The following is a 25,358-nucleotide window of genomic DNA, read 5'->3' as shown; positions in this document are numbered from 1 at the left end:
TCTAAAAAATATTCACTACTTCAGCTTTTCAATGTTTCATTCAATTATTATCCAAATGAAGAAATGAAAGCCACTTTTACAAACACCTGACTAAAACATACTCCTAAAAAATTATATTTAACATCTTTTTAATTCTATTTATTTTCCCAACTTCAAATACAAAACTTATTTAAAATAAAAAATTATTCACAATTTTCTCCCTTCTTTTCGAAAGCTTTTTCAGTTTTTTTGTTTCGTTTTGTTTTTTTTTTCCCCTATATATGGCATAGTTTTCATGAACAAGGTGATCAGCAAGCAAGGGCTACTAGTATATAATTTTAAGGAAATCCACGATGCACGTTAGAAACTATCATGTTGTAAAGACGATACACAGACTTCGTAAAATCACACAAATGGCAAGCCCTTAGAGCATTAAATATGTTTCCAACTGCTCTCAATACATCAAACTACTCTACATAGGTTTTCTTTTTCTTTTAATACGTCGATAGAACAACTCCAGGTAAATAAAAATGGGAACCATGTAATCAGATTAAAAAATTAGAGATCATAACAATTCCAAGAAAGCAGTTTAAACCACCTGACTCAGCCTCTTCAAGGAAGGGCAAAGGGAAGAGAGAAGAGAGGAAGGGAAGGAAGGGCAAGGGTAAGACAGAGAGTGATAGGCAGCTGTTTATCTCTTTACACACCTATTTGATCACAAGATTGAGCAATTCATATGTCCTTTGCCCTTCTTTGACTTCTGCTTGGAAGGTTGAAGAACAACCCTAATGGCCGCATCAAAGACTGCCTTCACATTCTGCAAGTTACAATTCCGTAAATGAATTAAAAGCCATTGGCTTCATAAAAAACATGAATGCTTTTGAAAAAAGATATATTTATGCCTGCTGTGTTTTTGAACTGCATTCGATATACGCAGGTGCACCAATCAGCTTCCTCAGCTCTTCTCCCTTGAAGTAGAAAAATAGTTTTTAAAGTATTTAGAAATTAAAAAAAACAAAACAAAACAAAACAAAACTGTAAAGTGAAATAATTGAGCAATCTATCATCAGAATATACGAAGCAAAAGTCTTTACTTGAGCAGTATAAATGGGCACTGCACCGGGATGGTCAATACAGAACTGGTTATCATCCCGAAGATCTGGTCCACAATAAATTGCAAAACAGTAAGGAATTTTTCATAATTTTAAAACTCATTACATAAACTTAAGAGCAATCTGGTAAAGAAAACAGTACTGAAATGAGCACTGTACATAACCATTTTTTAGTAAGAAAGAATGAGAAATCACAATACATATGCACATGCACAAACATCAACGTACATTCAAAGCCTTTCCCAAGCTTGTGCAGCAATAATTTCAGTCTTTTGTATATTTTATTCATGTAAAAGTTGAATAATACCCGCAGCAAGCCAACAAGCCCCCATTTACATATAGAAATTCCAACATATATAGATACACACAAGATATCTGATAAGTACGCTCAATATAAGTTTATACTTAAAGAACTGCTAAAAGCACTCACAGCAAGATGTCAGCATGAATCTTAATCATGGTAGAGTTCAATGAACATACAAGTACCTTCAAATTTATTAATTACAAAACATAGCTATCAAAATACTATCATGGTATGACCTACAAAAACATTTGAGAAGAAATAACACTGATGCATTTTTTTTGATAAGTAAATTGATGCATAACTGATCAACAAAACTACTAATAATGTCACTTAAGCCGTTAATCAAAGAAGAAAAAAAAATTAATGCCACTTGAGCTTAATAAGTGCATACGGCATTGAAATTGGACAAAAGATAGATGGTTCAAAGCCGTAGGAATTACAATAGACCGTAATCACATCAGACATGTTTAACAAGAATGTTGAGACGAACTTAAAGACCGAAATAAATAAACAAATATCTGAGGAGAAAATTCCCTCTGCAGAAGCAAGAAGCTAAGGACAGCAGCTAATATAGCTACATCAATGTTTTTGGTGTGCAATGTCACCATGGCCAGGTCCTTCGTACCCACTATTGGGGAGTAAACCACCGATATATGAACCCGACCACTAGAACCATGTGTCATATAATCCGATGGATCTCCTGGTGCGAAATTGAACCCAAACTGTTTTTGTCTACAACATATAGCACATCGATTACCACATTATAGGAAAGAAAATTCGTACCAAGCTTTGTTCCAACAAGAACTATTGGGACACCAGGTGCATAATGCTTCAACTCCGGAATCCACTATAAGAGAATCCAGTGAAAGCAGAATTTGTCAGAACATTAAAAATTTCTCATCTCAAAGGTATTCTTTGCTTTTTTTAAAAAATAGAAAAAAGAAAAGAATTAGTCCAACAAAATTCTCACCTTCTTAGAAACATTTTCAAAACTGGCCTTACTAATGAGAGAAAAGGCCAGAATGAAAACATCTGCTCCACGATAACTCAAAGGTCTTAACCTATTATAGTCCTCCTGTCCTGTTTTACAAGTATTAAATTCAGACTCAGTAAATATAGACTTATAGACAGAAAATGGTGACTTTTGCAAACCTACCAGCAGTATCCCACAACCCCAGGTTAACAGTGCTCCCATTGACAACCACGTTTGCACTGAAATTGTCGAAAACAGTAGGCACATAATCCTGTTTCCCACAAAATGTAAATAGTTATAAAGGTCCCCACATTGCATTAAATCAACACCCCAAACTTTATAACGTGCATGAATAAAAATTGGCGAAATGATATTGCAGATGTACTTCAATTTGTTTGGCAGGGTGAACATAATACAGAAACATATCAAAATTGAAAATTCATAAAAAGGACATGCATTTGAAATGAGTACATAAGATTTCAAATATTCTTATCCAGATCAAAACCATGCAAACCAAATCTTAAAGAAATTCATTACTCACTTCCAACTTGAAAGCCACACATAATAAAGATAACATCTTTGACTAATTAAGCCAAACGTTGGTACAAATGAAATAATCATATACCAACATTTCAATGCCTGTACCTAGTTAAGCCGAGGATAGATAATACATGAACCACAAACTCTCATTTTGATTTGCACGCCGCCCCTACGTATAAACCATTTTTAACCAAATTTAAGCCTCTTTATTTTCTTTTCTCTCATTCTCGTTTTCCAAATAAACCAATGACGGCATAAAAACCAATCAAATTTCGTTTCTAATCATATTTCCCGCGGTAGAACACGAAACTAAACAGAAAGAATGAAAGAAAAAATAACCGAACACAATCATGGCCCCACAATTATACGACGGAACGAAGATACAAAGAACCGGGACTCACCGTGGGGAAGGTATTGCTGGTATAGGAAATTAGCAAGCAAGTTTTACCCACAGCTCCGTCACCGACCGTGACGCACTTAATAAACCTCGAAGCGCTCATTTTCTTTCAGTAATCTAATTACAATTATAAATATTATATGTGAGCCTCAGATCTTTCACCTGAGGACCTGATCACACGGATACACACACGACACACCACCTTAATCTGGAACCTCTACTGCGTCTTCTTGTTCTTGTTCTTCAATCACAAGTATGTGCGGAAAAAGAAACAGAGAAATTTTCAAGACAACCCTAAAACAATGAACAAATTATCCTAAATTTAGAAATGCAAAGAACAATTAAAAGAAAAGCACCGTGTGAAATGAAGGGAGGAGTGGAGGATTCGGAGCCCCAACCCTAGAAATGGGAGGAAGTGGGGGGATTTTGGTTGAAACAACTGAGAGAGAGAGAAATAGAAAGACCCATTAGAATTGATGGCCGGGAAATAATGCCGTTGAAGCGTTCGTTTGAGCACCAATCTTGGCCAACAAACTACTCGCTACCCCCAACCCTCGCGCCAAAGGCTTTTCTTTTCTAAATTTTAATTTATTATTTCCTTTCCGAGTCACTGCTATACACCACGAGACCCTCTCTCTCTCTCTCTCATACGATTTAAGGCATAAAAATTTAATATCTTTTTAATATTATAATTTTTTTAAATTTTTTTAATATTATTTTATTTAACTTTTAATTTTTATCTCAACTCATTTCATTTTAATTTATTATAATTTTTAACATACGCATAAACTATTTTAACACGATATCTGTAAATACAATTTTGCGCAATATTATACATATAATATATGAGTGGTGCCACTCTACCATCTGCAAGTGCTTATTTTGTGTGCCGTCGGGAGTAAATTGTATTTTTTTAAAAATATTTTTTAAAAATATTTACATTAATTATTAAAAAAATTAAAAAAAATTAAATATATAAGTGATTAAGAATAAATTAAAGAGATAAAATAACATTATTCATAATATATTAACACGTCAATCGTAAAAAGGGAAAAACCATTGGCTGCCATTTTAATTTTTGAGAAATGGTCAGAAATTTCAATTAAAAAACTCTAGCATCTATCACTCAAGGTGCTATCATCAGTTGTCCGATCGAAGATGACTGAAACAGGCCTATTTGAGAGGTCACAAAGGCGGTCGGGCCTAAAGAATCGCCATACCATACAAAAAAAACTTTTAGTAACCGTTTTGATATTGAGTCGATGAGATGATATAAAAATTAAAATATTTAATTAAATATTATTTTTTAATATTATTATTAATTTTAAGATTTAAAAAAATTAAATTATTTATTATATTTTATATAAAAATTTAAAAAAATTATAATGATGAGATGAGATAAAATTAAATGAAATATTTCTTGTATCTAAACGAAAAACTTTAAAAAATTATAAATTTGTGCTTTAATTGTGTTTAGACGAATCTATTTTACTTGATGAAAAATCAATGTTTCAGTTTTTGACTGAAGGGCTTAAATGCTCAATGTATACTAAATTTTGTTTTCATATAAAATTTTGCATAATAAAGTCATTATATACAAATCAATTCAGTGGATGAGGTTTGACATGTATTGTTACATAGGCTATGTGCACAAACACTCCTTCTAGGTACAGTCGCCAAGTGCAAGCGGCGAGTAAACAGCTAACGTGGCATAATACCACGTCAGCTGATTTAAAAAAAATAAAAATAAAAAAATAAAAAATAAACAGAATAACCCGTGCTTTCATTTCTCTTTTGTTTTGGATTCCCGCTCGACCTCTCTCGTCTTCTGCTGGTGTGAAGAGATTCCCGCTTTAGTGCTCGACGTCGATACAAAGATCTTCGGCTGGTGTTTTTCCTTCAGATCGTAAGTTTGCGTTGTCTTCGGCGTGGGTCGTGGGTGATTTTCAGCGTGGTCTTTGTCGCACGTTCTTCATCTTCCTGGGTTTGCTCAACCGTTCTTCATCTTCCTGGGTTTGCTCGGCGTGGGTGTCTTTCTCGCACGTTCTTCATCTTGTTGGGTTTGCTCTTACATTTTTGTGCTGTTTGTTTGCAGGAGTTAAGGAGGTGTAACAGTTTTCAGCTTCAAATCGACTCTCTCTCGAAAACTCTAGGATTTCGTGGTCTTCAAATGGAGCTGTGAGGTGAACTGGTCCAGCACGGTGGATATCAACTGGAACACGTACAATGGTAAAGCACCTTTTTTTGTGTGTTTGGAAACCCAGCTCGTTTCTAGCTCCGTTCGTGTGTTTATGCCGTATAAATGCATACTCATGTGAATGAAATTCATGTTTCTGAGTAAAAAAAAAAAAAGAAAAAAGCATAATATTCGAACTTGTTTCTGCTGAGCTCTCAATACAAATTAATTGCTACCTCTAAGTTATGGATGCAGTCATTTGTAGTCGAATTTTTCGTTCTAGTTACCATTCTCACAATTTTCATTATAGAGTTGTGCTTTGATCAGATGAAGCTTATATCTGATTTAGTAATTTTTAGATTGGTGTTTTAGGGACTCTTTGAGGAGTGTTGAGTTATGTTTTTAAGATATGAGAGTTCCAATCTTTGTTTAAAGGAGGTGCTAATGGTATCCTATTTTTAGAAAATATTGACTGCCTCTCTATATACAAATTTACAATGTTGTGGAATTGGGGCTTGAAACTTGGTCTTTGATTTTTATATACAAGAAACATTTGTTTGGACCCTAGCAGTCAAAAGTTGTAGTTTTGATACCTTATTGCAAAGCTATAATTATTATTGTCTGGTATGATTAATTAAAAATGCATGCTCAAGACATTCCACTTGTTTGTTCACTTAGTATTCTTCCCAAAGACTGACCTTGGATATTGAACAATGTGTACAGGACATTGGAAAAGGGGAAGAACACTCAAATCCGCTAACACCATCTCGCTCAAACACCCCTACCTCAATATGTTATTTCATATTTCAAAAACTTATTGGAAATGGTCTACTCAATGTTTCTCATCCTAATTATCATTATTATTTTTATGTTAGGACATCCCTCAAACGGGTTTAGCCAACTTTCCAAATCACATGCACAGTTACTATGGACCAGTGCCTACACGGTCACCAGCTTTTTTGCCATATCCAGATGGCAGCCAATATCCCAGTAACATTCAGATGGTTTTCAACGTCTTCTTGTTTGTTATGTGGGGGGTTTTTTAGAGTTTAATTGCTCTTGTAATTTTTTTTTTTAAGCATAATGTTGGTTACCCATTTCAATATGGGATTGGACCTCCGACTCCTCACATCGCTACAAGTTCCACAACGAGCGCAATGGGTTGTTCAGAGGATAGACCCGATTGTAGGGAAACTGAAGTGCCATGTACAAACTCAATTGTTGATGAAGAAAGTAAAGAGGATAGATCCGAATCACGAGAAACCGACGATTGCACTACTGGTTCACCACAGTTAGTGCAAACCGATGGTGATGATATAATTGAGGAGCCAAGGTCAGGGATGTAATTCAATTCTTTTGAAGATTTACATATCTATTATAAGGATTATGCTAAGAAATGCGGATTTGGGGTGATGACACAAAGGAGTGAGAGGGGAGATGATCAAAGTATCAGATATGTCACTCTTGGTTGTACCCGTAGAGGGAAGGCCCGGATTAAGAGTTTGAACGTCGCAACACCACGCCCAACAGGAAAGACGGATTGTAAGGCAATGATTAATGCTTTAAAGGTTCATGGAAAGATGCGGTTGACAACAGTCCATAATACACATAATCACGGCTTCAGTCCAAAGAAATCTCGTTTCTTTCGTTGTAACAGAGAAGTGAGTGAGACTGTAAAAAGAGTCCTAGATACAAACGACTTGGCTGAGATCCGGATGAATAAGAGTTTCGGATCTCTTGTCGTTGGTGCTGGTGGCTTCGAGAACCTCCCGTTTTTGGAAAAGGATTGTCGTAATTATATAGACAAGGCACGTCATCTACGACTTAGTGCAGGTGGTGCTGGAGCACTTCGAGATTATTTTTTGAGGATGCAGTACAAGAATAATGGTTTTTTTGCATCGATGGATTTAAGTGATGATGGGAAGCTAAAGAATGTATTTTGGACAGATCCACGCAGTAGGGCAGCCTACCAGTATTTTGGTGATGTTGTCACATTTGACACTACATACCTCACGAATAGATATGGGATTCCATTTGCACCATTTGTTGGTGTAAACCACCACGGACAATCCATTCTTTTGGGAGCGGGGTTGATTTCATGTGAGGATACAGAGACCTTTACATGGTTATTCCAGACATGGTTGCAGTGTATGGATGGTATACCTCCAAAAGCTATTATTACTGATTAAGATAGAGTAATGAAAAACGCAATTGCTAATGTCTTTCCAGAAAGTCGGCATAGATTCTGTTTATGGCATATATTGAAAAAAGTTCCCGAGAAACTTGGGTCATATGCTGCCTACAAAAGTGGACTAAAAAGTCACCTAATAAAATGTGTGTACGACACTCAAACAATTGAGGAGTTTGAGAAATGTTGGGATGAGTTACTTAACACATACGATTTACATGAGAATGTCTGGTTGAAAAGTTTATATGATGAGCGTTAGCATTGGGTACCGGTATTCTTAAAAGAGCACTTCTGGGCTGGAATGAGTACAACCCAGCGCAGTGAAAGTATGAATGCTTTTTTTGATGGTTATGTTCATGCGAGGACAAACTTGAAGGAGTTTGTCGACCAGTTTGACAGTGCGCTGAGGAAGAAAATTGAAAATGAAAACAATACAGACTTCCACACATTTAGCGTCACCATTCCCTGTATATCTAGATCTCTAATTGAAAAGAGATTTCAAGAGTTGTACACGAATGCTAAATTTAAGAAAGTCCAGCAGCAAGTAATGTGTGTGCTCGATATGGATCCATGTCTACTCAATGAGGATGGTGTAATGAAAACATATCTGGTGGAAGATGAAGTTCGTGTTGAAGAGTTCAGTAAGCTTGTGTCCTATACAGTTAACTTCAATGTGTAAGACTGTAATGGTTGACAAGTACGTATACCAGAGGATGAAGAAGATAGAGTTGATGACGACATTCTAACATTCAACAATAAGCACAAGGGAAAGGCACACATATCAAAAGATACATATTTCTGAAAACTTAAGGGTCACTGAATCCAATGGTGTCACTGCCTGCTGTAGTTATACCTAGGCTACCATAGCAATAGAAGGAGGAAAAAAACCCCAACTTCTGTAATCTAAGCTGCCAAAATTTTTGTTTATTTGAATAAGTAAAATAACAGAAGGACAGAGTTGAAATTCCAGAATAATTATCAACATTACAATAGACAGACAATAGACAGGAGAACAAACAAACAAAAGCTGGGGTGAGGATCAAAATCCAGAGAATATATTGAACAAAAAATAGAGGACAACTTCACAGAATAAACTAGAGAACAAAAGATAACTACTTATTTGTTACATTAGTCTAATGAATTGGAAACAATAGTCTGCCCCAAGAAGTAGAGTAGTCTCATACTTACAATAGTCACTTTAAACTAAAAATAACTTCATTACAATAGTCTCAATACTTGTTCAAATACAATAAACTAGATAACTAGGACAAAGAATAAATCCACGTTAAGCCACCCCATGACAAATTCGACAACAATAAATAAATAAATTGAATCAAGAGATATTACTTCTGACCTAACAATTACCATAGGAACAAAAACAATAAACTGATTCACTCATATGTGTTCAATATTACCTCTTAATATGTTTGATTAGTTGTTCAAAAACAATAAAGTAGAGAACAACTTCACAGAGTAAATCCAGAATCTGCCCCAACAGAAATTCGACAACAGTACAAAAATTCAATCTCAATCTATCCTCTGACCTAATAATTAACATAGGAATATCAGTTACTCATACTTGTTCAAATAAACTAAAGAACAACTTCATAGAGTAAATCCAGAAGCTGCCCCGTGAAAAATTCAACAGCACAAAAATTCAATATCAATATTACCTCTGGCCTAACAATTACCATAGGAATATCAGAATCTCATACTTGTTCAAATAAACTAAAAAACAACTTCACAGAGTAAATCCACAATCTGCCCCATCAAAGATTCGACAACAAATAATAAATTCAAAATCAATATTACCTCTGACCTAATAATATTACCGCTTGGGCTAGGTTTCGGGATGAACAGGATGGGGCGGGCTAGGGCTAGGGTTTCTGGATGAACAAGATTGGGGCGGGCTAGGGCTAGGGTTTCTGGATGAATGAGATCGGGGCAGGCTAGGGCTAGGGTTTTTGGGTGAACGAGATTGGGGAGGGCTAGGGCTAGGGTTAGGGTTTTGGGAGGCGGGTTAGGGTTTCGGCATGAGCTAGATCGAGGCAGCTTAAGGTGGGTTAGGGTTTCGGTATGAGCGAGATTGGGGCGGCTTAAGGTGGGTTAGGGTTTGGGATAGGGAAACTGACCGTCTATCTCGCATTCATGGGAGACAAGAGGCCGCGGTGGAATCGGTTCTACGGGAGACGAACCGAGGATAGACATGCTGAGGGATCGCCTAGAGGGGGAGGGACTTCTACTCGAGGAGCCGCTTCGCACCGACGATAGCTAGGAATGAAGCTTCGTGCAAAAGTAAGACATAAAGGTAGGGAGGGAGGGAGGGAATTGAGGGAACTACGGAGACCCAAACAAAACGAATCGTTTTGTATTATGCCACGTAGGCCCCGTTTGCACGCCGCTTGCATAGGGCCCTTGCAACAAGCTTTTCTCGTGCACAAATTAACCATCATTGGGAGGTTTGAGCCAGAATTTGCATCGAATTTGGATTTTATCTGAATATTAGGATTTATTTCGAAAATGAGAATTTTTTGTCTCCTTTTCTTAGGCCTGGTTTGGATAGTGAAACTATTTCAATTTATTTCATCTCATTTAATTATTTAAATTTTCTCAAACTTTCAAACAAAATATAATAAATAATTTAACTTTTTCAAATCTCAAAACAAAAATAATATTAAAAAATAATATTCAAATAATATTTTATTCAATTTTCATCTCATCTCACCTCATCGCATCTTATATCATATCAACTCCCTATCTCAACTTTGAACAATATTTTAGTCTTACGGCTACATGACGAATCAAAAGGAAGTTGGGACTTGGGAGACCATGTAGCAGTTTTTAACCAGCTATCTTATGGGATGAGCCTTTAGTGAAAATGGGACTTGTACAAATTGCGGTCATAGATGCGAGAAGCCGAAAAGAGCAAGCTGAAGTTCTTATTCATTGGCAGAGAATGACTCCTTGAGGACAAGGGTGTTGATAAGGGAGAAACAATGTTATAGAACTGAACATTGCAAGATGACCAAGGGACATGATATGTATGGAGAGCATATGTTTGGAACTCCTAAAAGATACTCAAGAATTCCTCTACAATTCTTTTAAGTTCCAATATAAGAAACAAGAGAAAAAATATTTGATCTGTTTCAAAGGCTAGCATCGCACACCGACTGCACAAACTTCTTTTTACTCGATGGATAGAATTCGCATCGAATTTGGATTTTATCTGAATATTAGGATTTATTTCGAAAATGAGAATCTTTTGTCTCCTTTTCTTAGGCCTGGTTTGGATAGTGAAACTATTTCAATTTATTTCATCTCATTTAATTATTTAAATTTTCTCAAACTTTCAAATAAAATATAATAAATAATTTAACTTTTTCAAATCTCAAAACAAAAATAACTTTAAAAAATAATATTCAAATAATATTTTATTCAATTTTCATCTCATCTCATCTCATCTTATCGCATATTATATCATATCAACTCCCTATCTCAACTTTGAACAATATTTTAGTCTTACGGCTACATGACGAATCAAAAGGAAGTTGGGACTTGGGAGACCATGTAGCAGTTTTTAACCAGCTACCTTATGGGATAAGCCTTTAGTGAAAACTTGTACAAATTGCGATCATAGATGCGAGAAGCCGAAATGAGCAAGCTGAAGTTCTTATTCATTGGCAGAGAATGACTCCTTGAGGACAAGGGTGTTGATAAGGGAGAAACAATGTTATAGAACTGAACATTGCAAGATGACCAAGGGACATTATATGTATGGAGAGCAGATGTTTGGAACTCCTAAAAGTTACTCAAGAATTCCTCTGCAATTCTATTAAGTTCCAATATAAGAAACAAGAGAAAAATATTTGATCTGTTTCAAAGGCTAGCATCGCACACCGACTGCACAAACTTCTTTTTACTCGATAGATAAAAGCATTCCCATCCGGTGCCCTAAACTACTGTTATCTCTAAAATTCAGAGACAAATTCTGGGGGAAGCCAAAAAATACCCTCACATCTCATTCCTTAAATTAGGGATTTCATTTAGGGGAGCTACAGTGGTTCTCCAAATACTGTATATCCCCAATCGCCCATCCACTTCATTTCGTGTTGTTGGTCCCGCGTGTTCCTCTCTCTACTCTCAATTGCCCTCGTTCAAGGAGGCTCTCTCTCGCACCGTTTGCCACCATTGACGATGGCTTCTCTTCATCGGCCCGAATATATGTAAGTTATCTCTTCTCTCTCACATATTCTCTCTTCTTTTCTCCATGGCTGGACTCTGTCCTCTCTTGCACAAATCGAACACACTGAGTCTTTCTCCCATGGTTGAATTTGATACATTTTCAAGTTTAAATATTATTGTATTTGTCATTTTGGCCACTGAAATCCGAGCACCCTTGATTTAAATTAGTGCTCTAGGGTTTGAATATTCATGGATCTCTGACCCATATTCAACGCAACTTTCATGCATGTATCTGCATGGTTTTCATGTGTTACCTTTTCGACTTCTTGGTTCTATGTTTCTCGATCTACTTGACCTTTGAAATTCGAGAACCCTGCATTTTATTTGGTGCTCTAGGGTTTGAATGGATAATGGATCTGTGTATCATTCACGGCACAATCAATGCATGTATCTGTCATGGGTGAATCTGAGACATTACTCTTATATGTTTGAGGAAATTGTTTGTTCTTTGAGCAAATTTGAGCAATTTCGAGTATTTTTTGCATGTTGTCTTTTTGTATGATTCAGGTCACACTGAAATCTACCATGGTTGAATGTTGGACATGTACTCAGTTTAGACTTGTTGTATTTTGACACTCAATACTATTATTGTCAACATAAATTTGGGCATCTATGTTTGGATTTGGATCATTGGTTTTTGTTCTTCTTACACCTCACTTTGATTGGCTTTGTTTGGGTTGACTTTCTTTAGCTTCAGTTTTTATCCAATTAGTCACCTTGTTCAGAAAATTGAGATATAAAAGTTAATGGAAATTCTTGAGTTTAAAGAATTTTGATTAAGTTGTCAAAAAAACTGGGAATAAGTTCATTTTTTCTTGATCTTTCCTTCACCCGATTTTGTTATTATTTTAATATAGGGCACACTGAAATTTGAAATTTAAATCTGCCATGGTTGAATGTTGTGGAATCGCACAATTTGGACTTGTTCGTTGTATGTATTTGGGCACTCAAAATGGAAGATTCAGATTAAAAAATTTGCAGCTCTAGTTTGGATTTGGATAATTGGTATTTTTTTCTTCTTCTTACACCTCACTTTGATTGGCTTTAAATGTGTTGGCTTTGTTTAGCTTCAATTATCACTTTGGTTTGCTCACCTTGTTCAGAAAATGGAAATAAATAAGTTAATGGAACTGATTGAGTTTAAATGACTTTGATTAACTTGTCAAAAGATAGGCGACTGAGTTCATTTTGAATTGTTCTTTCCTTCACCCAATTTTCATATTATTCAGACTATTCTTTCATGATTTGAATCATTAGTCTCTTTGTGTATCTTTGGACTTGTGCTCTAATGTATATGCCATGGCTGAATCTGAGACATTGCACCAATTGGTTTGTGAAAATTGTTTGTTCTTTTAGCAAATTATATCTATGTTATTGTGGTATTTCGTTGGTTGTATGCATATTTGATCTTTATATGATGCAGGGCACACTGAAATCCGAATCTGCCATTGTTGAATGTTGTGGAATTGCACAGTTTGGATTTGTTGGTTGCATGTGTTAATTGACATTACCTTGCTATTAATTGATTTTGTGGTATCTTTGCTATTGTTCCCATGGACTGACTTGTTGTTGGTTTGAATTATCTAGTTTGGACTAAATGAGCTACTTTCTAATTTCTGTTTTTATGTTCTTATTCATTTTGCATGCTGCTTAGTATTGGATTTTCCTTCTCTAACCCCTCGGATGTGAATTGCTCTATCCTATTGGAACCTTTGCAGTGTTTGGTACTGATGGATAATTATTTCTCGTGGTGATGGGAGGTTGTATGTTTATTGTTAGGCTGTGATGATGGTGTTAGTGGGGGTTAATTCATAAGTGTTAGTGGGACCCCATTGATATGGCAGGGTAATCCTCACCTGGATGACCATATTGCAGTTTGTGATAATTTTCACAAAAGGCAACTGAGGTTTGGGTAAGGTTTTGCTGCCATTTGATGTTGGGCTCCTATCTCACACATGATGTAAATTCTATAAACCATTCTGAGCCACATTCAAAATACACAAGTGTTAAGGGAAGCGGACGAGAATGCTCTTATTTTCTATTTTGCAAATTGATTTTGTTATTAGATTTGAGTTCTCTAACCTCTCGGTTGTGATGATGAGAAAATCCTCGTGGGGACATTTAGCACTTTGGCACACACCTCCATGGCATGGTAACCTGGATGGCCAATAAATAGTGGCAACCGGTTGTTGCAACCATGCGGGAGGGTGTCAAGTGTGGTCATATGTTACCATAGGATTTCTGAGCTGGCTACCAAATCACTTGCAAATATTGTTCTTAATTGTCTAACATGTGTACCACATTTATGTGTTTACAACTTTTTAGAGATGGATTCACAATAGCATAGAAATATGTTCTTCACCAGCCTGTTGACTTAAGAACCTGAATTTGACCACATTTATGGTGGTCAAGGTGAACAATCTCCCGTGACTTTGAATGACTCTTCACCCCCACCCCAAGTAGAGCCTCCCTCTCAAAGAAAATCAGTCAAGGGTGTAAACTTCACCCTCGAAGAACACAAGTTGCTTGTCTCTACATAGCTGAATAGTAGCATTGATGCCATCCAGGGAATGAACCAAAAGCACGCTCAACTTTGAAAAAAAATTAGTCAATACTTCAATGAGTATAAAAAAAGTACAAATGAGCGGAGTGTTAGGTCCTTAATACATCGGTGGGCTGTCATTCAAAAGGGGACAAACAAATTTTGTGTTAAACTCACCCAAGTTGAAGGGTTGAATCAAAGTGGCATGACTGATCAAGACAAGATATAAGCATTCACTTTTATATTATTGTTGCACTTATTTATGATATTTATGCATTATGTTTCCTTTATCTTTAGTGGGTGGTTAATTCTTTGATTTTATGCTTGAATTGGAAATTTGACAAAGTGAAGATCATGAACCAATCGCTTGAGAAAACATCCTTTCAATTCGAACATTGTTGACAGCTGTTGAAGGACCAACCGAAATGGATTCAGCATTGTACAAAGGATGAAGCGAAGGTCGACATTGTCCCTGACATATTCGCGTACCTCAGTAGTTGCACCTGATCCACCTATGAATTCAGTTGGTGGTACAGATGCCGAGAATGTTGTGAATAATGATGTCATCAAATTGGATAAGCCAATGGAAAGAAAAGTTGAGAAAGGAAAATGTAAAGCCCAATGTAGGCCATCAGATGAGCTTGTGGAGTTGAGCAAGCATAAGTATACTCTTCTAAAATAGTCACATGCTCAGGAGAAAAAATATTTTTGACTCAAGGTCGAGAAGGTGGCATATGATCGAGAAATGGAGGGAAATAAAATTAAATAAGAGGACGAAAGACTCAGGTTGGAGGTGAAGAAACTAGAAATCGCTCGGTGGGAGAGAGAGGAGCGAGTAATGTTGCTCGATATGAATATGTTGCCTGGAGTTCAACGGGAATATTTCCAACAACTTCAAAGGGAGATTTTGACGAGACACAATGCATCAGAAAATTGATTTTGATTTTTTTTTGTAACATTTTTTATTCAGTATTCAGACATTTGTATAACTTGCTTGGCACATGAGTATAACTTGCTTGAGTGTTGAGACTGATGTTGAGGGTTATTGTTAAATATTTGGCACGTTTGTTGTATTTTATAATTTGTACGTTAGCAAGTATTTATTGAGGCAGCTTAAAAATGTGGTCGCCCAACTTTGAGTCTAACATGGATATATGTTGCTTGATTACTTTCGACATTACAAATATTTAAACTATTATAGATAATGAAAATATTACAGTAACAATCAGCATGTTCTTGAAGAAAACATGTTTTTTGGAATGGAAATTGTGGAAACTGAAATACATAGTCGCTACTAATGAGAAGATAAAGAATCCAACAGAAAATTATCTTCTATTGTTGGGAATAAATATGCCATTGATGTTCAATTAAATCTACTTGTAGTTGATGATGTGTCGAGCTGTCTTTAATTTCATGATGGTGCTGAATGAAGTTGATAAATTCGATTGTTGTATTGCGCGACAGTTTTGGAAGATCATCATCAACTTGATCATACTCCATGTTCGGACCCTGTGTTAGACCCCCACGTCGAGTTGCCTCTAGAGATGCTGCACATGCCTTAGTCATGGTGGGGATATGCACCTTGGCTAGCCCACAACTATGCCTTGGCTCGTGGGATGACACGCACGGGGCGCCCAGCATGCATGCATGCCTTGGCCCGCACGATGGCACTTACGGGACGCCCAGCATGCGGGCTAGCGAGGTTAGTGTGTACCTGCCCATGCGCGCAGCCATGTGCTGCGTGCCCATGCCAGCGGCAATGCACGCAGGCATGCTCAGCGCGCTTATGCGCGCAACACAACGCCGCGCACCCATGCACGTGGCATTGTGCGCAACAACGTGCCACGTGCCCATGCGCATTCCAGTGCGCAGGCCCATGCACACGCTAATGGGCCGCGTGGCCCTGCGCGCGCCCATGTGCCACACGGCCAGCCTAGCCAGCGCGCGCGTGCACGCCCATGCCTACCATCCTACCGCACGCCAGTGAGGTTAGTGGCATGCCTCACGGCATGCCATCAAGCACACGGCCCCAGACCGTGCCTTGCAGAGTAGGCCAGTTGCATGCCCATCAGGCATGCCATTCAATGCATGGCTCCAGCCCGTGCCTTGCAGAGCAGGTCAGTGGCATGCCCACCAAGCATGCCATCCAGCGCATGGCTCCAGCCCATGCCTTACAGCCAGCTCCTAGGCCACCAACCTGGGCCATACAGTGCACCCACATGGCTCACCATCAGCAAGCCATGACGCACCACCTAGCCATGGACTAGCCCGAAGACCAATATGCAACCACTTAGCCCACAATGGGCCCATGCATGTCACGGCCAAGAGTGGTCCATACCACTATCTTACTGCGTTTTATTTATTTAATTGTTATTTATTTCCAAATGACCTATTGAGGGTTTCCACTTTGTAACTCTTATAAATATGACCCTTAGTCATTTCTTTTACATCTTTTGGCAAATTTTCTAGAGGGAAGACTATTGTTTGAGAAATCATAAACGGTGTCATTGCACTTGGGCTTTTTGGGTGAAATTATGAATCCCGAAAAGAGAATCACATTTTGTCATTCTTTGAATAAGTGTGATTCATTTATCTTGTTCTTGCAACTTGATGAATTTTGTGAATCCAAGTTGTGTTCATCAATATATGAGATTTATTCAATTATTGTGTAATTCGTGAATCAAGTGTTGAATTATCTTTGTTATTCTTTTGTTCATTCAAGTTCATAAGTATTTTTGCTCTTGTTCTTGAGTGTTCTTCATAAGTTTGCTCTTCCAATCCTTACAATCCATAAAAGTCGACCAACATATTGTTTGTCAACTTTCCATATTTAATTTGCCTCTTCAAACCATAGCCTAGCAAAACACACTTTCCCCCTTGGTGCAAAGTCCTATTCGGCTACTACTTGCCTTATTTGGACTTGACCTAGCCGCCCACTCCACTTGTCAGACTAATGTTCCTATAATTTAGGAATCCTAGTTGACCCAAACACTTCACCATACTCGGCCAAGTCCTTTCCAAATTGAGTCCTAGATTTTAGGAACAACTTCCTAGAATCACTCTCTAGCCTTGTTCGGCCAACCCTAGCCGACCACATCCTTACCCTAATTCCAAAACCCTAAACACAAACCCTAGCCGTCCATCATCATCTTCCAACCCTAAACCCTAATCTCAAGTGGCGCCAACCCTAATTCCTTCTATTGCCGTGCAACACTTCTCACCAAAGTAGCCATACACTTTCCCAACCTTTTCCACCACTCCATACACACATTCTAGTCTAAACACTTAACCTCACCATACCTAAGTGGTCATCTTGGCCACTATTGATTGAGAATCAAGCAAGAGAGGAACGGAGGATCGGTTATCACTAGGTCACCATTGGTGTGGAGATCATAGTGTTTAGGGACTTGACCGAGGTCCCTAACACCCTGACTATCATCACGATCATCCTCAATGATTATATTATGTAGAATAACACATACTTTCCTTATATTTGTTAGCTCATTGATTTTGAAAATTCGAGAAAGTCCACGAACGATTGCAAATCGTTATTGAAGTACGCCGAATGCACGCTTGACATCTTTTCTTTTGGATTCTTGTGCTGTGGCAAAATTTTTCTTCTTATTCTTTTGGGGTGATGAAATCATCTTCACAAGCATTGACCACTTGGAATAAATATCATCCGTAAGATAGTACCCTATAGTGTAGTCATTACCATTGATTGTGTAATAACTGGAGGAGCATGTCCTTGGGTAAGTTCCGTGAAAATAAAATATCTCTCTAGCACATTAATATCGTTATGTGAATTGGGCATACAAAAAAAATGCATGTCATATCCAAAGATCATATATGAAGCAACTACTTCTAAAATAATAGTTAATTCACGGATATGGCCGGAGTACATACATTTCCAGGCAGCGGAACAATTTTTCCACTTCTAATGTATACAATCAATGCTTTCTAGTATTCCTAGAAATCCCTGCTATTCACCAACCGCAAGTAATCGAGCAATATCATTGGCATTTAGAGACCGTAAATATTCATCTGAAAAAACAATTACGATTGTCTTGCAGAGTTTTTTTAGGCTCTCCATTGTTCTGCTTTCTCCAATACATATGTATTCATCCATAAAATCTCCAGTAATCCCATACGCCAACATTCTAAGTGTTGCGATTATCTTTTGCATAAGAGATAAACCGATGCTTTATCTCTTCTTTAAACGAAGTAGGGCTCGTAAGTTTCTATCTCATTTAAAATACAGAGAAATTGGGGTCAATTCATCTAAAATCTCCTTTGAGATAGATTCAAGGGATATACTGAATTTTCTGTGAAATAGTTGTGGAAAAAGCGCTCGTACCCTTAAATATGATCACGCCGAATAAACTTACGACATTGACGATTGCCACGATGCCTTGATGACTCTTAATCAGCCTCGATATTAAGAACAAAATCTAACTCATCTTCAACGGACAAATATATGAGCAATTTGTGAAAGAATGAACGAGTCATTTGATAAAGAGAGTTGGAGATGATGGGGAATGTTGAATTTCGATTCTTAGATCAAATGAGACTTGGGTTTCTGAGAATATGAATGCAAGCACAAGACGTATTTATAGAAGAAAAAATTACCGTTACATATAGGATAAAAAATGTTACCGTTGGAGAAAAGAAAAAAAAAATTACCATTAGAGAAATGACAAAAAATTTTATCATCAATACGCAGATAGGTATTATTGTTAGAGAAACTAAAAAAAAAATATTACCGTTATATGAAAATGAAAAAACTGTTACCGTTAGACAAATGCAAATCAAATATTACTTAAGTATATGTAGACAAAATCATATTAAAAAATACCATCACATTGAAAAATGCACATAATAAAAAAAATATTATTTCTAATTCCGATGTTGGATTGAAAAATAATATTGTATCTGGAAAAAAAAATCGTATAAGTATTTATAAAATTATTAGAATGTGATATTTGAAAAGAAGAGAATAAGACAAGAGTTAGAGGTTAAGAATGAAAATAGAAGTGAGAAAAAAAAGTAATAAAGAAATAATAGAAAAATATTATTTTAATAAAATAGAGAAATAATAAGGAATGAGATGCCGAAGGTTTTTTTAAGATGAGTAAAATTTAAGATAAAATTATAGAAAGTGTCACTTTTAGCTAAAATTTAGGGAACCAATGAGAATACTCTAATAAGTAAGAATAAAAATAAATTGATGCACAGCCACATTTATTTCTCGTCATTTCCATATAGGCTTGCAATGAAGTCATAGCTTATTGCTTACAGATACTTCCAACTACTTCAGACTCGCCAAAAGAAACACACGGAAAGATCTCTAAATTGAAACTTGGATGCCGAAGGACTAACTGACTAATGAATTATGAATACACAGAAATGAATTATTAAACATGCTACACTTAAAATTAGAAATTGGTAAAGCTCTTGCCGACAGACTTTAGGAAGACCAGGAGCACAAAAAGAAAAATTGCACACAGCTGAGACCAAAAGCAGATTCAGATATTGAGTCAGGACTTACAAAATGCACGGAGTGTTTCATCAAGGGCCTTTCTATCATAATCACCGGTAAAAACACAATTGCCTAGAGGACCTTTTAAAAGGATCAGCCTCAATAGCCCATCAGCTACCTTCTTATCAACCTGCCATACCAAAAGGACAGAGGAATTAAGGATGAGACAAACCAATCTCAGCTGCAATTTATAATGGCGGCCTCACTATCTTACCGCCATAACAGACTTGAACATTTCCACAGTCATGGTGTTGGGAGGAGTAGTAGGCAACTTAGCCTGCTGTAGAATGTCGCGGGCTCGCTTCACAATAGAATCATCAATCCAACCAAGGCGATATGACATGTCAACAGCCATGACCTGAAAATTGGAAAATAACTTCCTTTAACATAAACGTGGGACATAGGAAGAGCCATGCCTGGTAAGGAGAGAGCACAATACCGTGCCAGCAGCAACAGCTTCTCCATGGAGCCACTGTCCATAGCCAAACCCAGTTTCTATTGCCTAGAAAGATGTGGCACATGACGAGAAAGGATTAAAAAAAGGACCTACTTCTGACAGGAAAATACAGAATGCACTGATCATACAATGGCCTAACTCCTAAGTACACATACATCTCAAATAATAATAATAATAATTATGATTATTATTATAAAATTTGAGTCTTACGGTCAAACTGTAAAAGGTATACTGATAAACTTTACAAGCTGGAATCCACATGTTAATATTAGTTGCACATTTGCACAGAGGAGGACAGGAGGCCAAGCAGGCAATTCCCTAGGGTGACTCCAACCAAAGATTTATAGAACATAATAACCCAAAACATACAAATAATTATATAAGATCTCACCCATGCAAGCAGACAACATAAAATGCGGTCAATGATTAGCACGAGAAACATCCACATCACAATCACTCAATCATAAGCTAAAATAATTCCCTCTACTACTTTTCGGATTCCATTAAAATTGATAAAGAAGACCAGAGTAATTTAACGAGTATGATACCCCAGAATAATTAAGCCAACATCAGAGAGGTCAATTTTTAAAAAATGTCAGTGGATTGACCATTTTTGGGCATCTACAGTTTCTACAGACATTTGTTTTTTTGACACAATTCTATAACGTCAGGTTGGTTAAAGATTTTATAGCCGACAATGGTTAAATTGGATTCTGGTGAGAGTGCCTGAGGCAGAGGTGAACTGGCCCAACAAATCGCCAACAACAACAGCATGTGCATGATTGGTATCCAACCCTCAAGTTCTACTCCATCCAAGAAACATCATCAACATCAACAGAGTACAAAAGCAAGATTAGTTTGTCTCACTTGATAAAATCCCCTGAAAAAATGCATACTACTTTGAAAAAAATTTACATCTTTTCTCAATCCACTCCAGTGAAATGCAGTGGCGCAACTCTGCCAACTCATATTTATTAGAGTTACAGATTAGTTGAGTCAAAACAAATGCTCACATAAACTAGAATTGCTAAGCACAAAGCTTGCAGTTGTGCAAGCTAGAATAAATACTATTAACCAATAACTCACATGGCCAAATGTATGTCCCAAGTTCAGTGTTGCCCTCAGTCCACTTTCCTTCTCATCTAGGGACACGACCTCAGCCTTGTTTTCACATGACCGTTTTATAGCATAAGTCAGTGCACTTGGATCCCTGCAATGAACTAACCCATTATATTCATGCATGATTGTTCTCTATAAAGAGAGTATAAGACATAATAATTGCACGAATGAGTAAGCATGTCTAAAAAATTAAAAATACAAAAAGTAGCCTGCAATATGCAGAGAAAAGAGAGCATAAGCCAAAATGCACAATAAAGCTATACTAGAACAAAATTAAAATAAAATATAAACATTCCAAAGGCCTTAAAGAACCACCAATATTCAAAATGCTTTTTTGAACAAGTTTTTCCAATGTTTCATGTCCCACGAGGTGTTTTATTTTCATGAAAATACTCAAACAGGTCATTGTCATAGGTTGGAAGTTTTTTCCCTTATTGTATTTATACCTAGCCATTAATGCCTGCATATTCTTTTCCTGCCACTCAAAAAATTCAGCATCCCTAATAAGCCCATATTTTATAACCTCAGCAAGCCCCGATGCCAGTTCCCTATCTGGCAACGTGTTCAATGTGTCTGTGTCTATAAGTACACATTGAGGTTGGTAAAAGGCTCCAATCAAGTTCTTCCCAAGGCGATGGTTTATCCCAGTTTTGCCACCAACAGAAGAATCCACCTGAAAAAAAAAATACCATTAAAAATATACAATAATGAAGGAATTAAAAACATTAATGTGAATATTTGAGGGGCTAAAAATAAATTAACGAATTTGACAGACCTGAGCCATCACTGTTGTAGGAATCTGAATGAAATTAACACCACGGAGAAAGGACGCAGCAGCAAAGCCACACATGTCCCCAATCACGCCACCTCCAAGGGCAATAAATGTACAACGTCGGTCCAATCGTGACTCAATGGCCTTGTCAAAGATTTTCATAAGAGTATCCTATTGGATAAAATATGCAATTAATTGATTAATGGAACATCCATTACACCCAAACACAAAAGTCAATTTCAAACCTCAAAATACTAACCATCTGCTTGTATTTTTCGCCATCTGGTAAAATCACACTCTCAACTGATACATTTGGGTTTCCCTTAGTTAAAGCTTCAACAACCTTATTCAGGTAGAGGGGCGCTACTGTGTCGTTAGTGACCACAAGAACTCTCTTCCCATGAACATGCCTATGACATAACAGTCAACTGATTATTGACAAATCTGCAATAAAAAAAATGCAAGCTTTTCTAAATATTAAAGCAAGTTGGGTCCGTCAGCTGATTTTGCATTCACTGCACGAAAACTTCCAAAAATGCATTATAAAATTTCTAAAGAACTTCTAAAGAGAGCATAAGCCAAAATGCACTATAACATTTTAATATATTATTAGATGCTACCTATTTTTTCAGAATAGAAGGATCTTTCGGTTCTATGAAAATCCAAATAATAATTCAAACCAAAGTAACAAATTCAAGAAGCATTAACGGGTATTCGACCTAATTCATAGTGATTCCACACATGATATTAACCAATTCGCTCAGACATAACGAGACTTCGTTATTTTTCTTCCTTTTGTTTTGGTTTGATGCACTTGTAGCTGGAAAGCAGAACGCAGGAATGTAACACGAAGATTGAAGAAAACTATTAAATCCAGTATTTTCTCAAAATAGACATTAATCAATAGAAATAAGTATAATCAAGGAGTAAATTTTGATTAATTGAAATACCTCTGGAGAAGGTGAGGTTGATCAAGAAGTCCCGATCCGATGTAAATCGGGTAGCTGCGGTCGCCCAAATCGACGTCCACAGTTGTTGGAGCTATAGGATCCGTCTTAGTCACTGATTGGTCCATAACCTGAGACAAACTCGCGCGTATCCTCGCCGACCTCGCTCCTCGTTTCGCACTCGTCACCGAGCCCCCTCCCCGGCTCAAACTCAACTCGATCGAACCCCGAGAAACAAACGAAGACCGGAGGGAGACCGACTTAAGAGGGTTCTGAACGCGAAGGAAGAAGTCGGCCGAGTCGTTGAGTTTAGGGAAAGCGGAGCCCCCGGTTGGTTTGGATGAGACGGAAACAGAGAACGGATTCGCGGTTGCAGCCATGGGCTCTGTTCCGGGCTCGAGTTAAAGGTTGGTGGGAGAGAGAGAGAGAGAGAGAGAGAGAGAGGAGTTGAGGCTGCGCTCGTTCGTCCCGGTGAGGTGGGATTTTTGTGAAAAAAAGAGAGGGTAGGTGAAGCGGGCGATTGGTTAAGGACGCTCGGACGCGGACCTACTTGTCCTCTTCCAGGGGAGTTACCTGTCGGCCGTCGTCTTCTTCCTCCCCCCAAGTTCTAACTTCCAACCAACCTCCCATGAATAGACTTGGAAAGTTTGATAGCATCTGCAGTTCTGCCACCAAATTACCCGTACCAAAATGTCAGTTGTGTTGCCAGTGGTACAGACGTGAGATCGAGTCGGAGCTTTTTATTTTTTATTTTTTCAACAAGGTAGATAACATTAATAAAGAAACATATACATGTTGTGATAAAATACAAGCTTAATTGCACGGAGGGTTTTTACTACTATGGAAATGTAAAATGCAGGGTGGGATAGTGGAGATGGGTAAGCTTCCATAAAGATGGTTGGATGCTGCCCATTGCGCTAAGTTATACGCACATCAATTTTTAGATTGATGAATTTTTTTTTGCTGACCAAGCTGTAAAATCTGTAAGAGTGAATTTGATGTCATTGGTGACTGCTTCCATTTCCCAATCTATTGGTTGATTTTCTCCAAGAATTGCATGGATTGTCTGTAGCGAGTCTCCTTCAATGTGAATTTTCCTGAATGCACGAAAATTTGCTTCTTGATTCCTATCAGTGTAGCGGTGGCCACCCAATATTCGAATTCTTGCTGGAAATCAGACTTGTAATTGCAAAGAGGAGGTCGCCTTGGTCTGAGCAGCAAGTGGTTGCCATGGTTGTGCCTTCAGATCTGACTGCTATGTCAAACTGAATGATGTAGTAGCCTGCAAGCTTGTTTTGCCTTCCCACAGACAGGTCCATTTTTTTTCTTCCCAAGCTGTTTTGTAATCTAAGAGTGATTTTGAAACTTTTGTGATTAACCAAGTGTGAGAGGGATTAACAGACTCATGGATGACTTTATTACGGAGAAACCAAATGTTGTCAATGGCCAGTGCTGCAAAAATTTGGAATGATTGAGACTCCTCCTCAGGTATATTCAAGGATGTAGTGGGAGATAAGATGACGCTAATCCATTCCGAGATTGGGTGTGAGGTGAATTTTGTGGTGTCTATTGGCCAATTAGATTGTCTCCAAAGAGTTCTAGTATAACAACAACTGAGAGTGAGATGAGAGATGGTTTCTTCTTCAGAGTGACACAGAGGGCAAAGAGTTTGGTTCTCATCCAGGTTAGCAATTCTTTTCAAGAGTACTCTAGTAGGTAGGATATTTTGTGATACCTTCCAAAGGAGAAGCTTTAATCTATCCTAAATTTGGAGTTTCCATAAATTCTTCCAATGAGTGTTGGGAACAAGATTATCAATAGGAAGGAGCATGGCTGCATAAGCAGATTTTACCGAGAAGATACTAGAATAATGATGTTTCCATTTAATTTTGTCCTCAATTGTGGAAAAGTTATGGTTGGACAACGGGATTTTGGAAATTTCTTTAGCCGAATCTGATGAGAAAAGAGTTTGAAGGAGGAGGGTATTCCATCTCCTTGGTTCTTCTAGTGTGAGTTCAGCAACTCTCAGATTTGGCTCAGTCCAGTTTATATTTGGATTCGGTTGAGGGAT

General features: G+C 37.4%; 2 protein-coding genes across 2 annotated transcripts; both read right to left on the bottom strand.

Annotated features, from left to right (window-relative positions):
* Nucleotides 1-403: 403 nt before the first annotated feature.
* On the bottom strand, nt 404-3,881 carry LOC109020817 (rac-like GTP-binding protein RHO1). Its single transcript, XM_019003335.2, has 7 exons — nt 3,310-3,881; nt 2,552-2,639; nt 2,366-2,475; nt 2,179-2,242; nt 1,074-1,138; nt 882-947; nt 404-796 (listed from the first exon to the last, which is right to left on the bottom strand). Exons 1-7 carry the CDS (start codon nt 3,406-3,408, stop codon nt 695-697), a joined length of 594 nt encoding a protein of 197 aa, XP_018858880.1. The 5' UTR covers nt 3,409-3,881; the 3' UTR covers nt 404-694.
* Nucleotides 3,882-19,667: 15,786 nt separating this feature from the next.
* On the bottom strand, nt 19,668-24,024 carry LOC109001666 (3-dehydroquinate synthase, chloroplastic-like). Its single transcript, XM_018979037.2, has 8 exons — nt 23,291-24,024; nt 22,600-22,750; nt 22,344-22,511; nt 22,015-22,241; nt 21,536-21,659; nt 20,432-20,494; nt 20,207-20,350; nt 19,668-20,122 (listed from the first exon to the last, which is right to left on the bottom strand). Exons 1-8 carry the CDS (start codon nt 23,665-23,667, stop codon nt 19,991-19,993), a joined length of 1,386 nt encoding a protein of 461 aa, XP_018834582.2. The 5' UTR covers nt 23,668-24,024; the 3' UTR covers nt 19,668-19,990.
* Between the last annotated feature and the right edge of the window lie 1,334 nt (nt 24,025-25,358).

This window comes from Juglans regia, chromosome 8 (assembly GCF_001411555.2).
Source record: "Juglans regia cultivar Chandler chromosome 8, Walnut 2.0, whole genome shotgun sequence".
Taxonomy (NCBI): Eukaryota; Viridiplantae; Streptophyta; class Magnoliopsida; order Fagales; family Juglandaceae; genus Juglans; species Juglans regia.
This window is presented reverse-complemented; position numbering and strand designations above follow the sequence as displayed.

Bases quoted from the DNA above. Each gene is read 5' to 3' on its own strand.
- LOC109001666 (XM_018979037.2), bottom strand. From the start codon at position 23,667: ATGGCTGCAACCGCGAATCCGTTCTCTGTTTCCGTCTCATCCAAACCA. The intron at 22,242-22,343 runs GTCTGTCAAATT...TTTTTTTTTCAG, and splicing joins CTACAACAGTGATGGCTCAG to GTGGATTCTTCTGTTGGTGG. The intron at 21,660-22,014 runs GTATAAATACAA...AGTTCATTGCAG, and splicing joins ATGCAGGCATTAATGGCTAG to GGATCCAAGTGCACTGACTT.
- LOC109020817 (XM_019003335.2), bottom strand. From the start codon at position 3,408: ATGAGCGCTTCGAGGTTTATTAAGTGCGTCACGGTCGGTGACGGAGCT. The intron at 2,640-3,309 runs GTGAGTCCCGGT...TGTGGGAAACAG, and splicing joins CCAGCAATACCTTCCCCACG to GATTATGTGCCTACTGTTTT. The intron at 948-1,073 runs GTAAAGACTTTT...TTCTACTTCAAG, and splicing joins TGCCCATTTATACTGCTCAA to GGAGAAGAGCTGAGGAAGCT.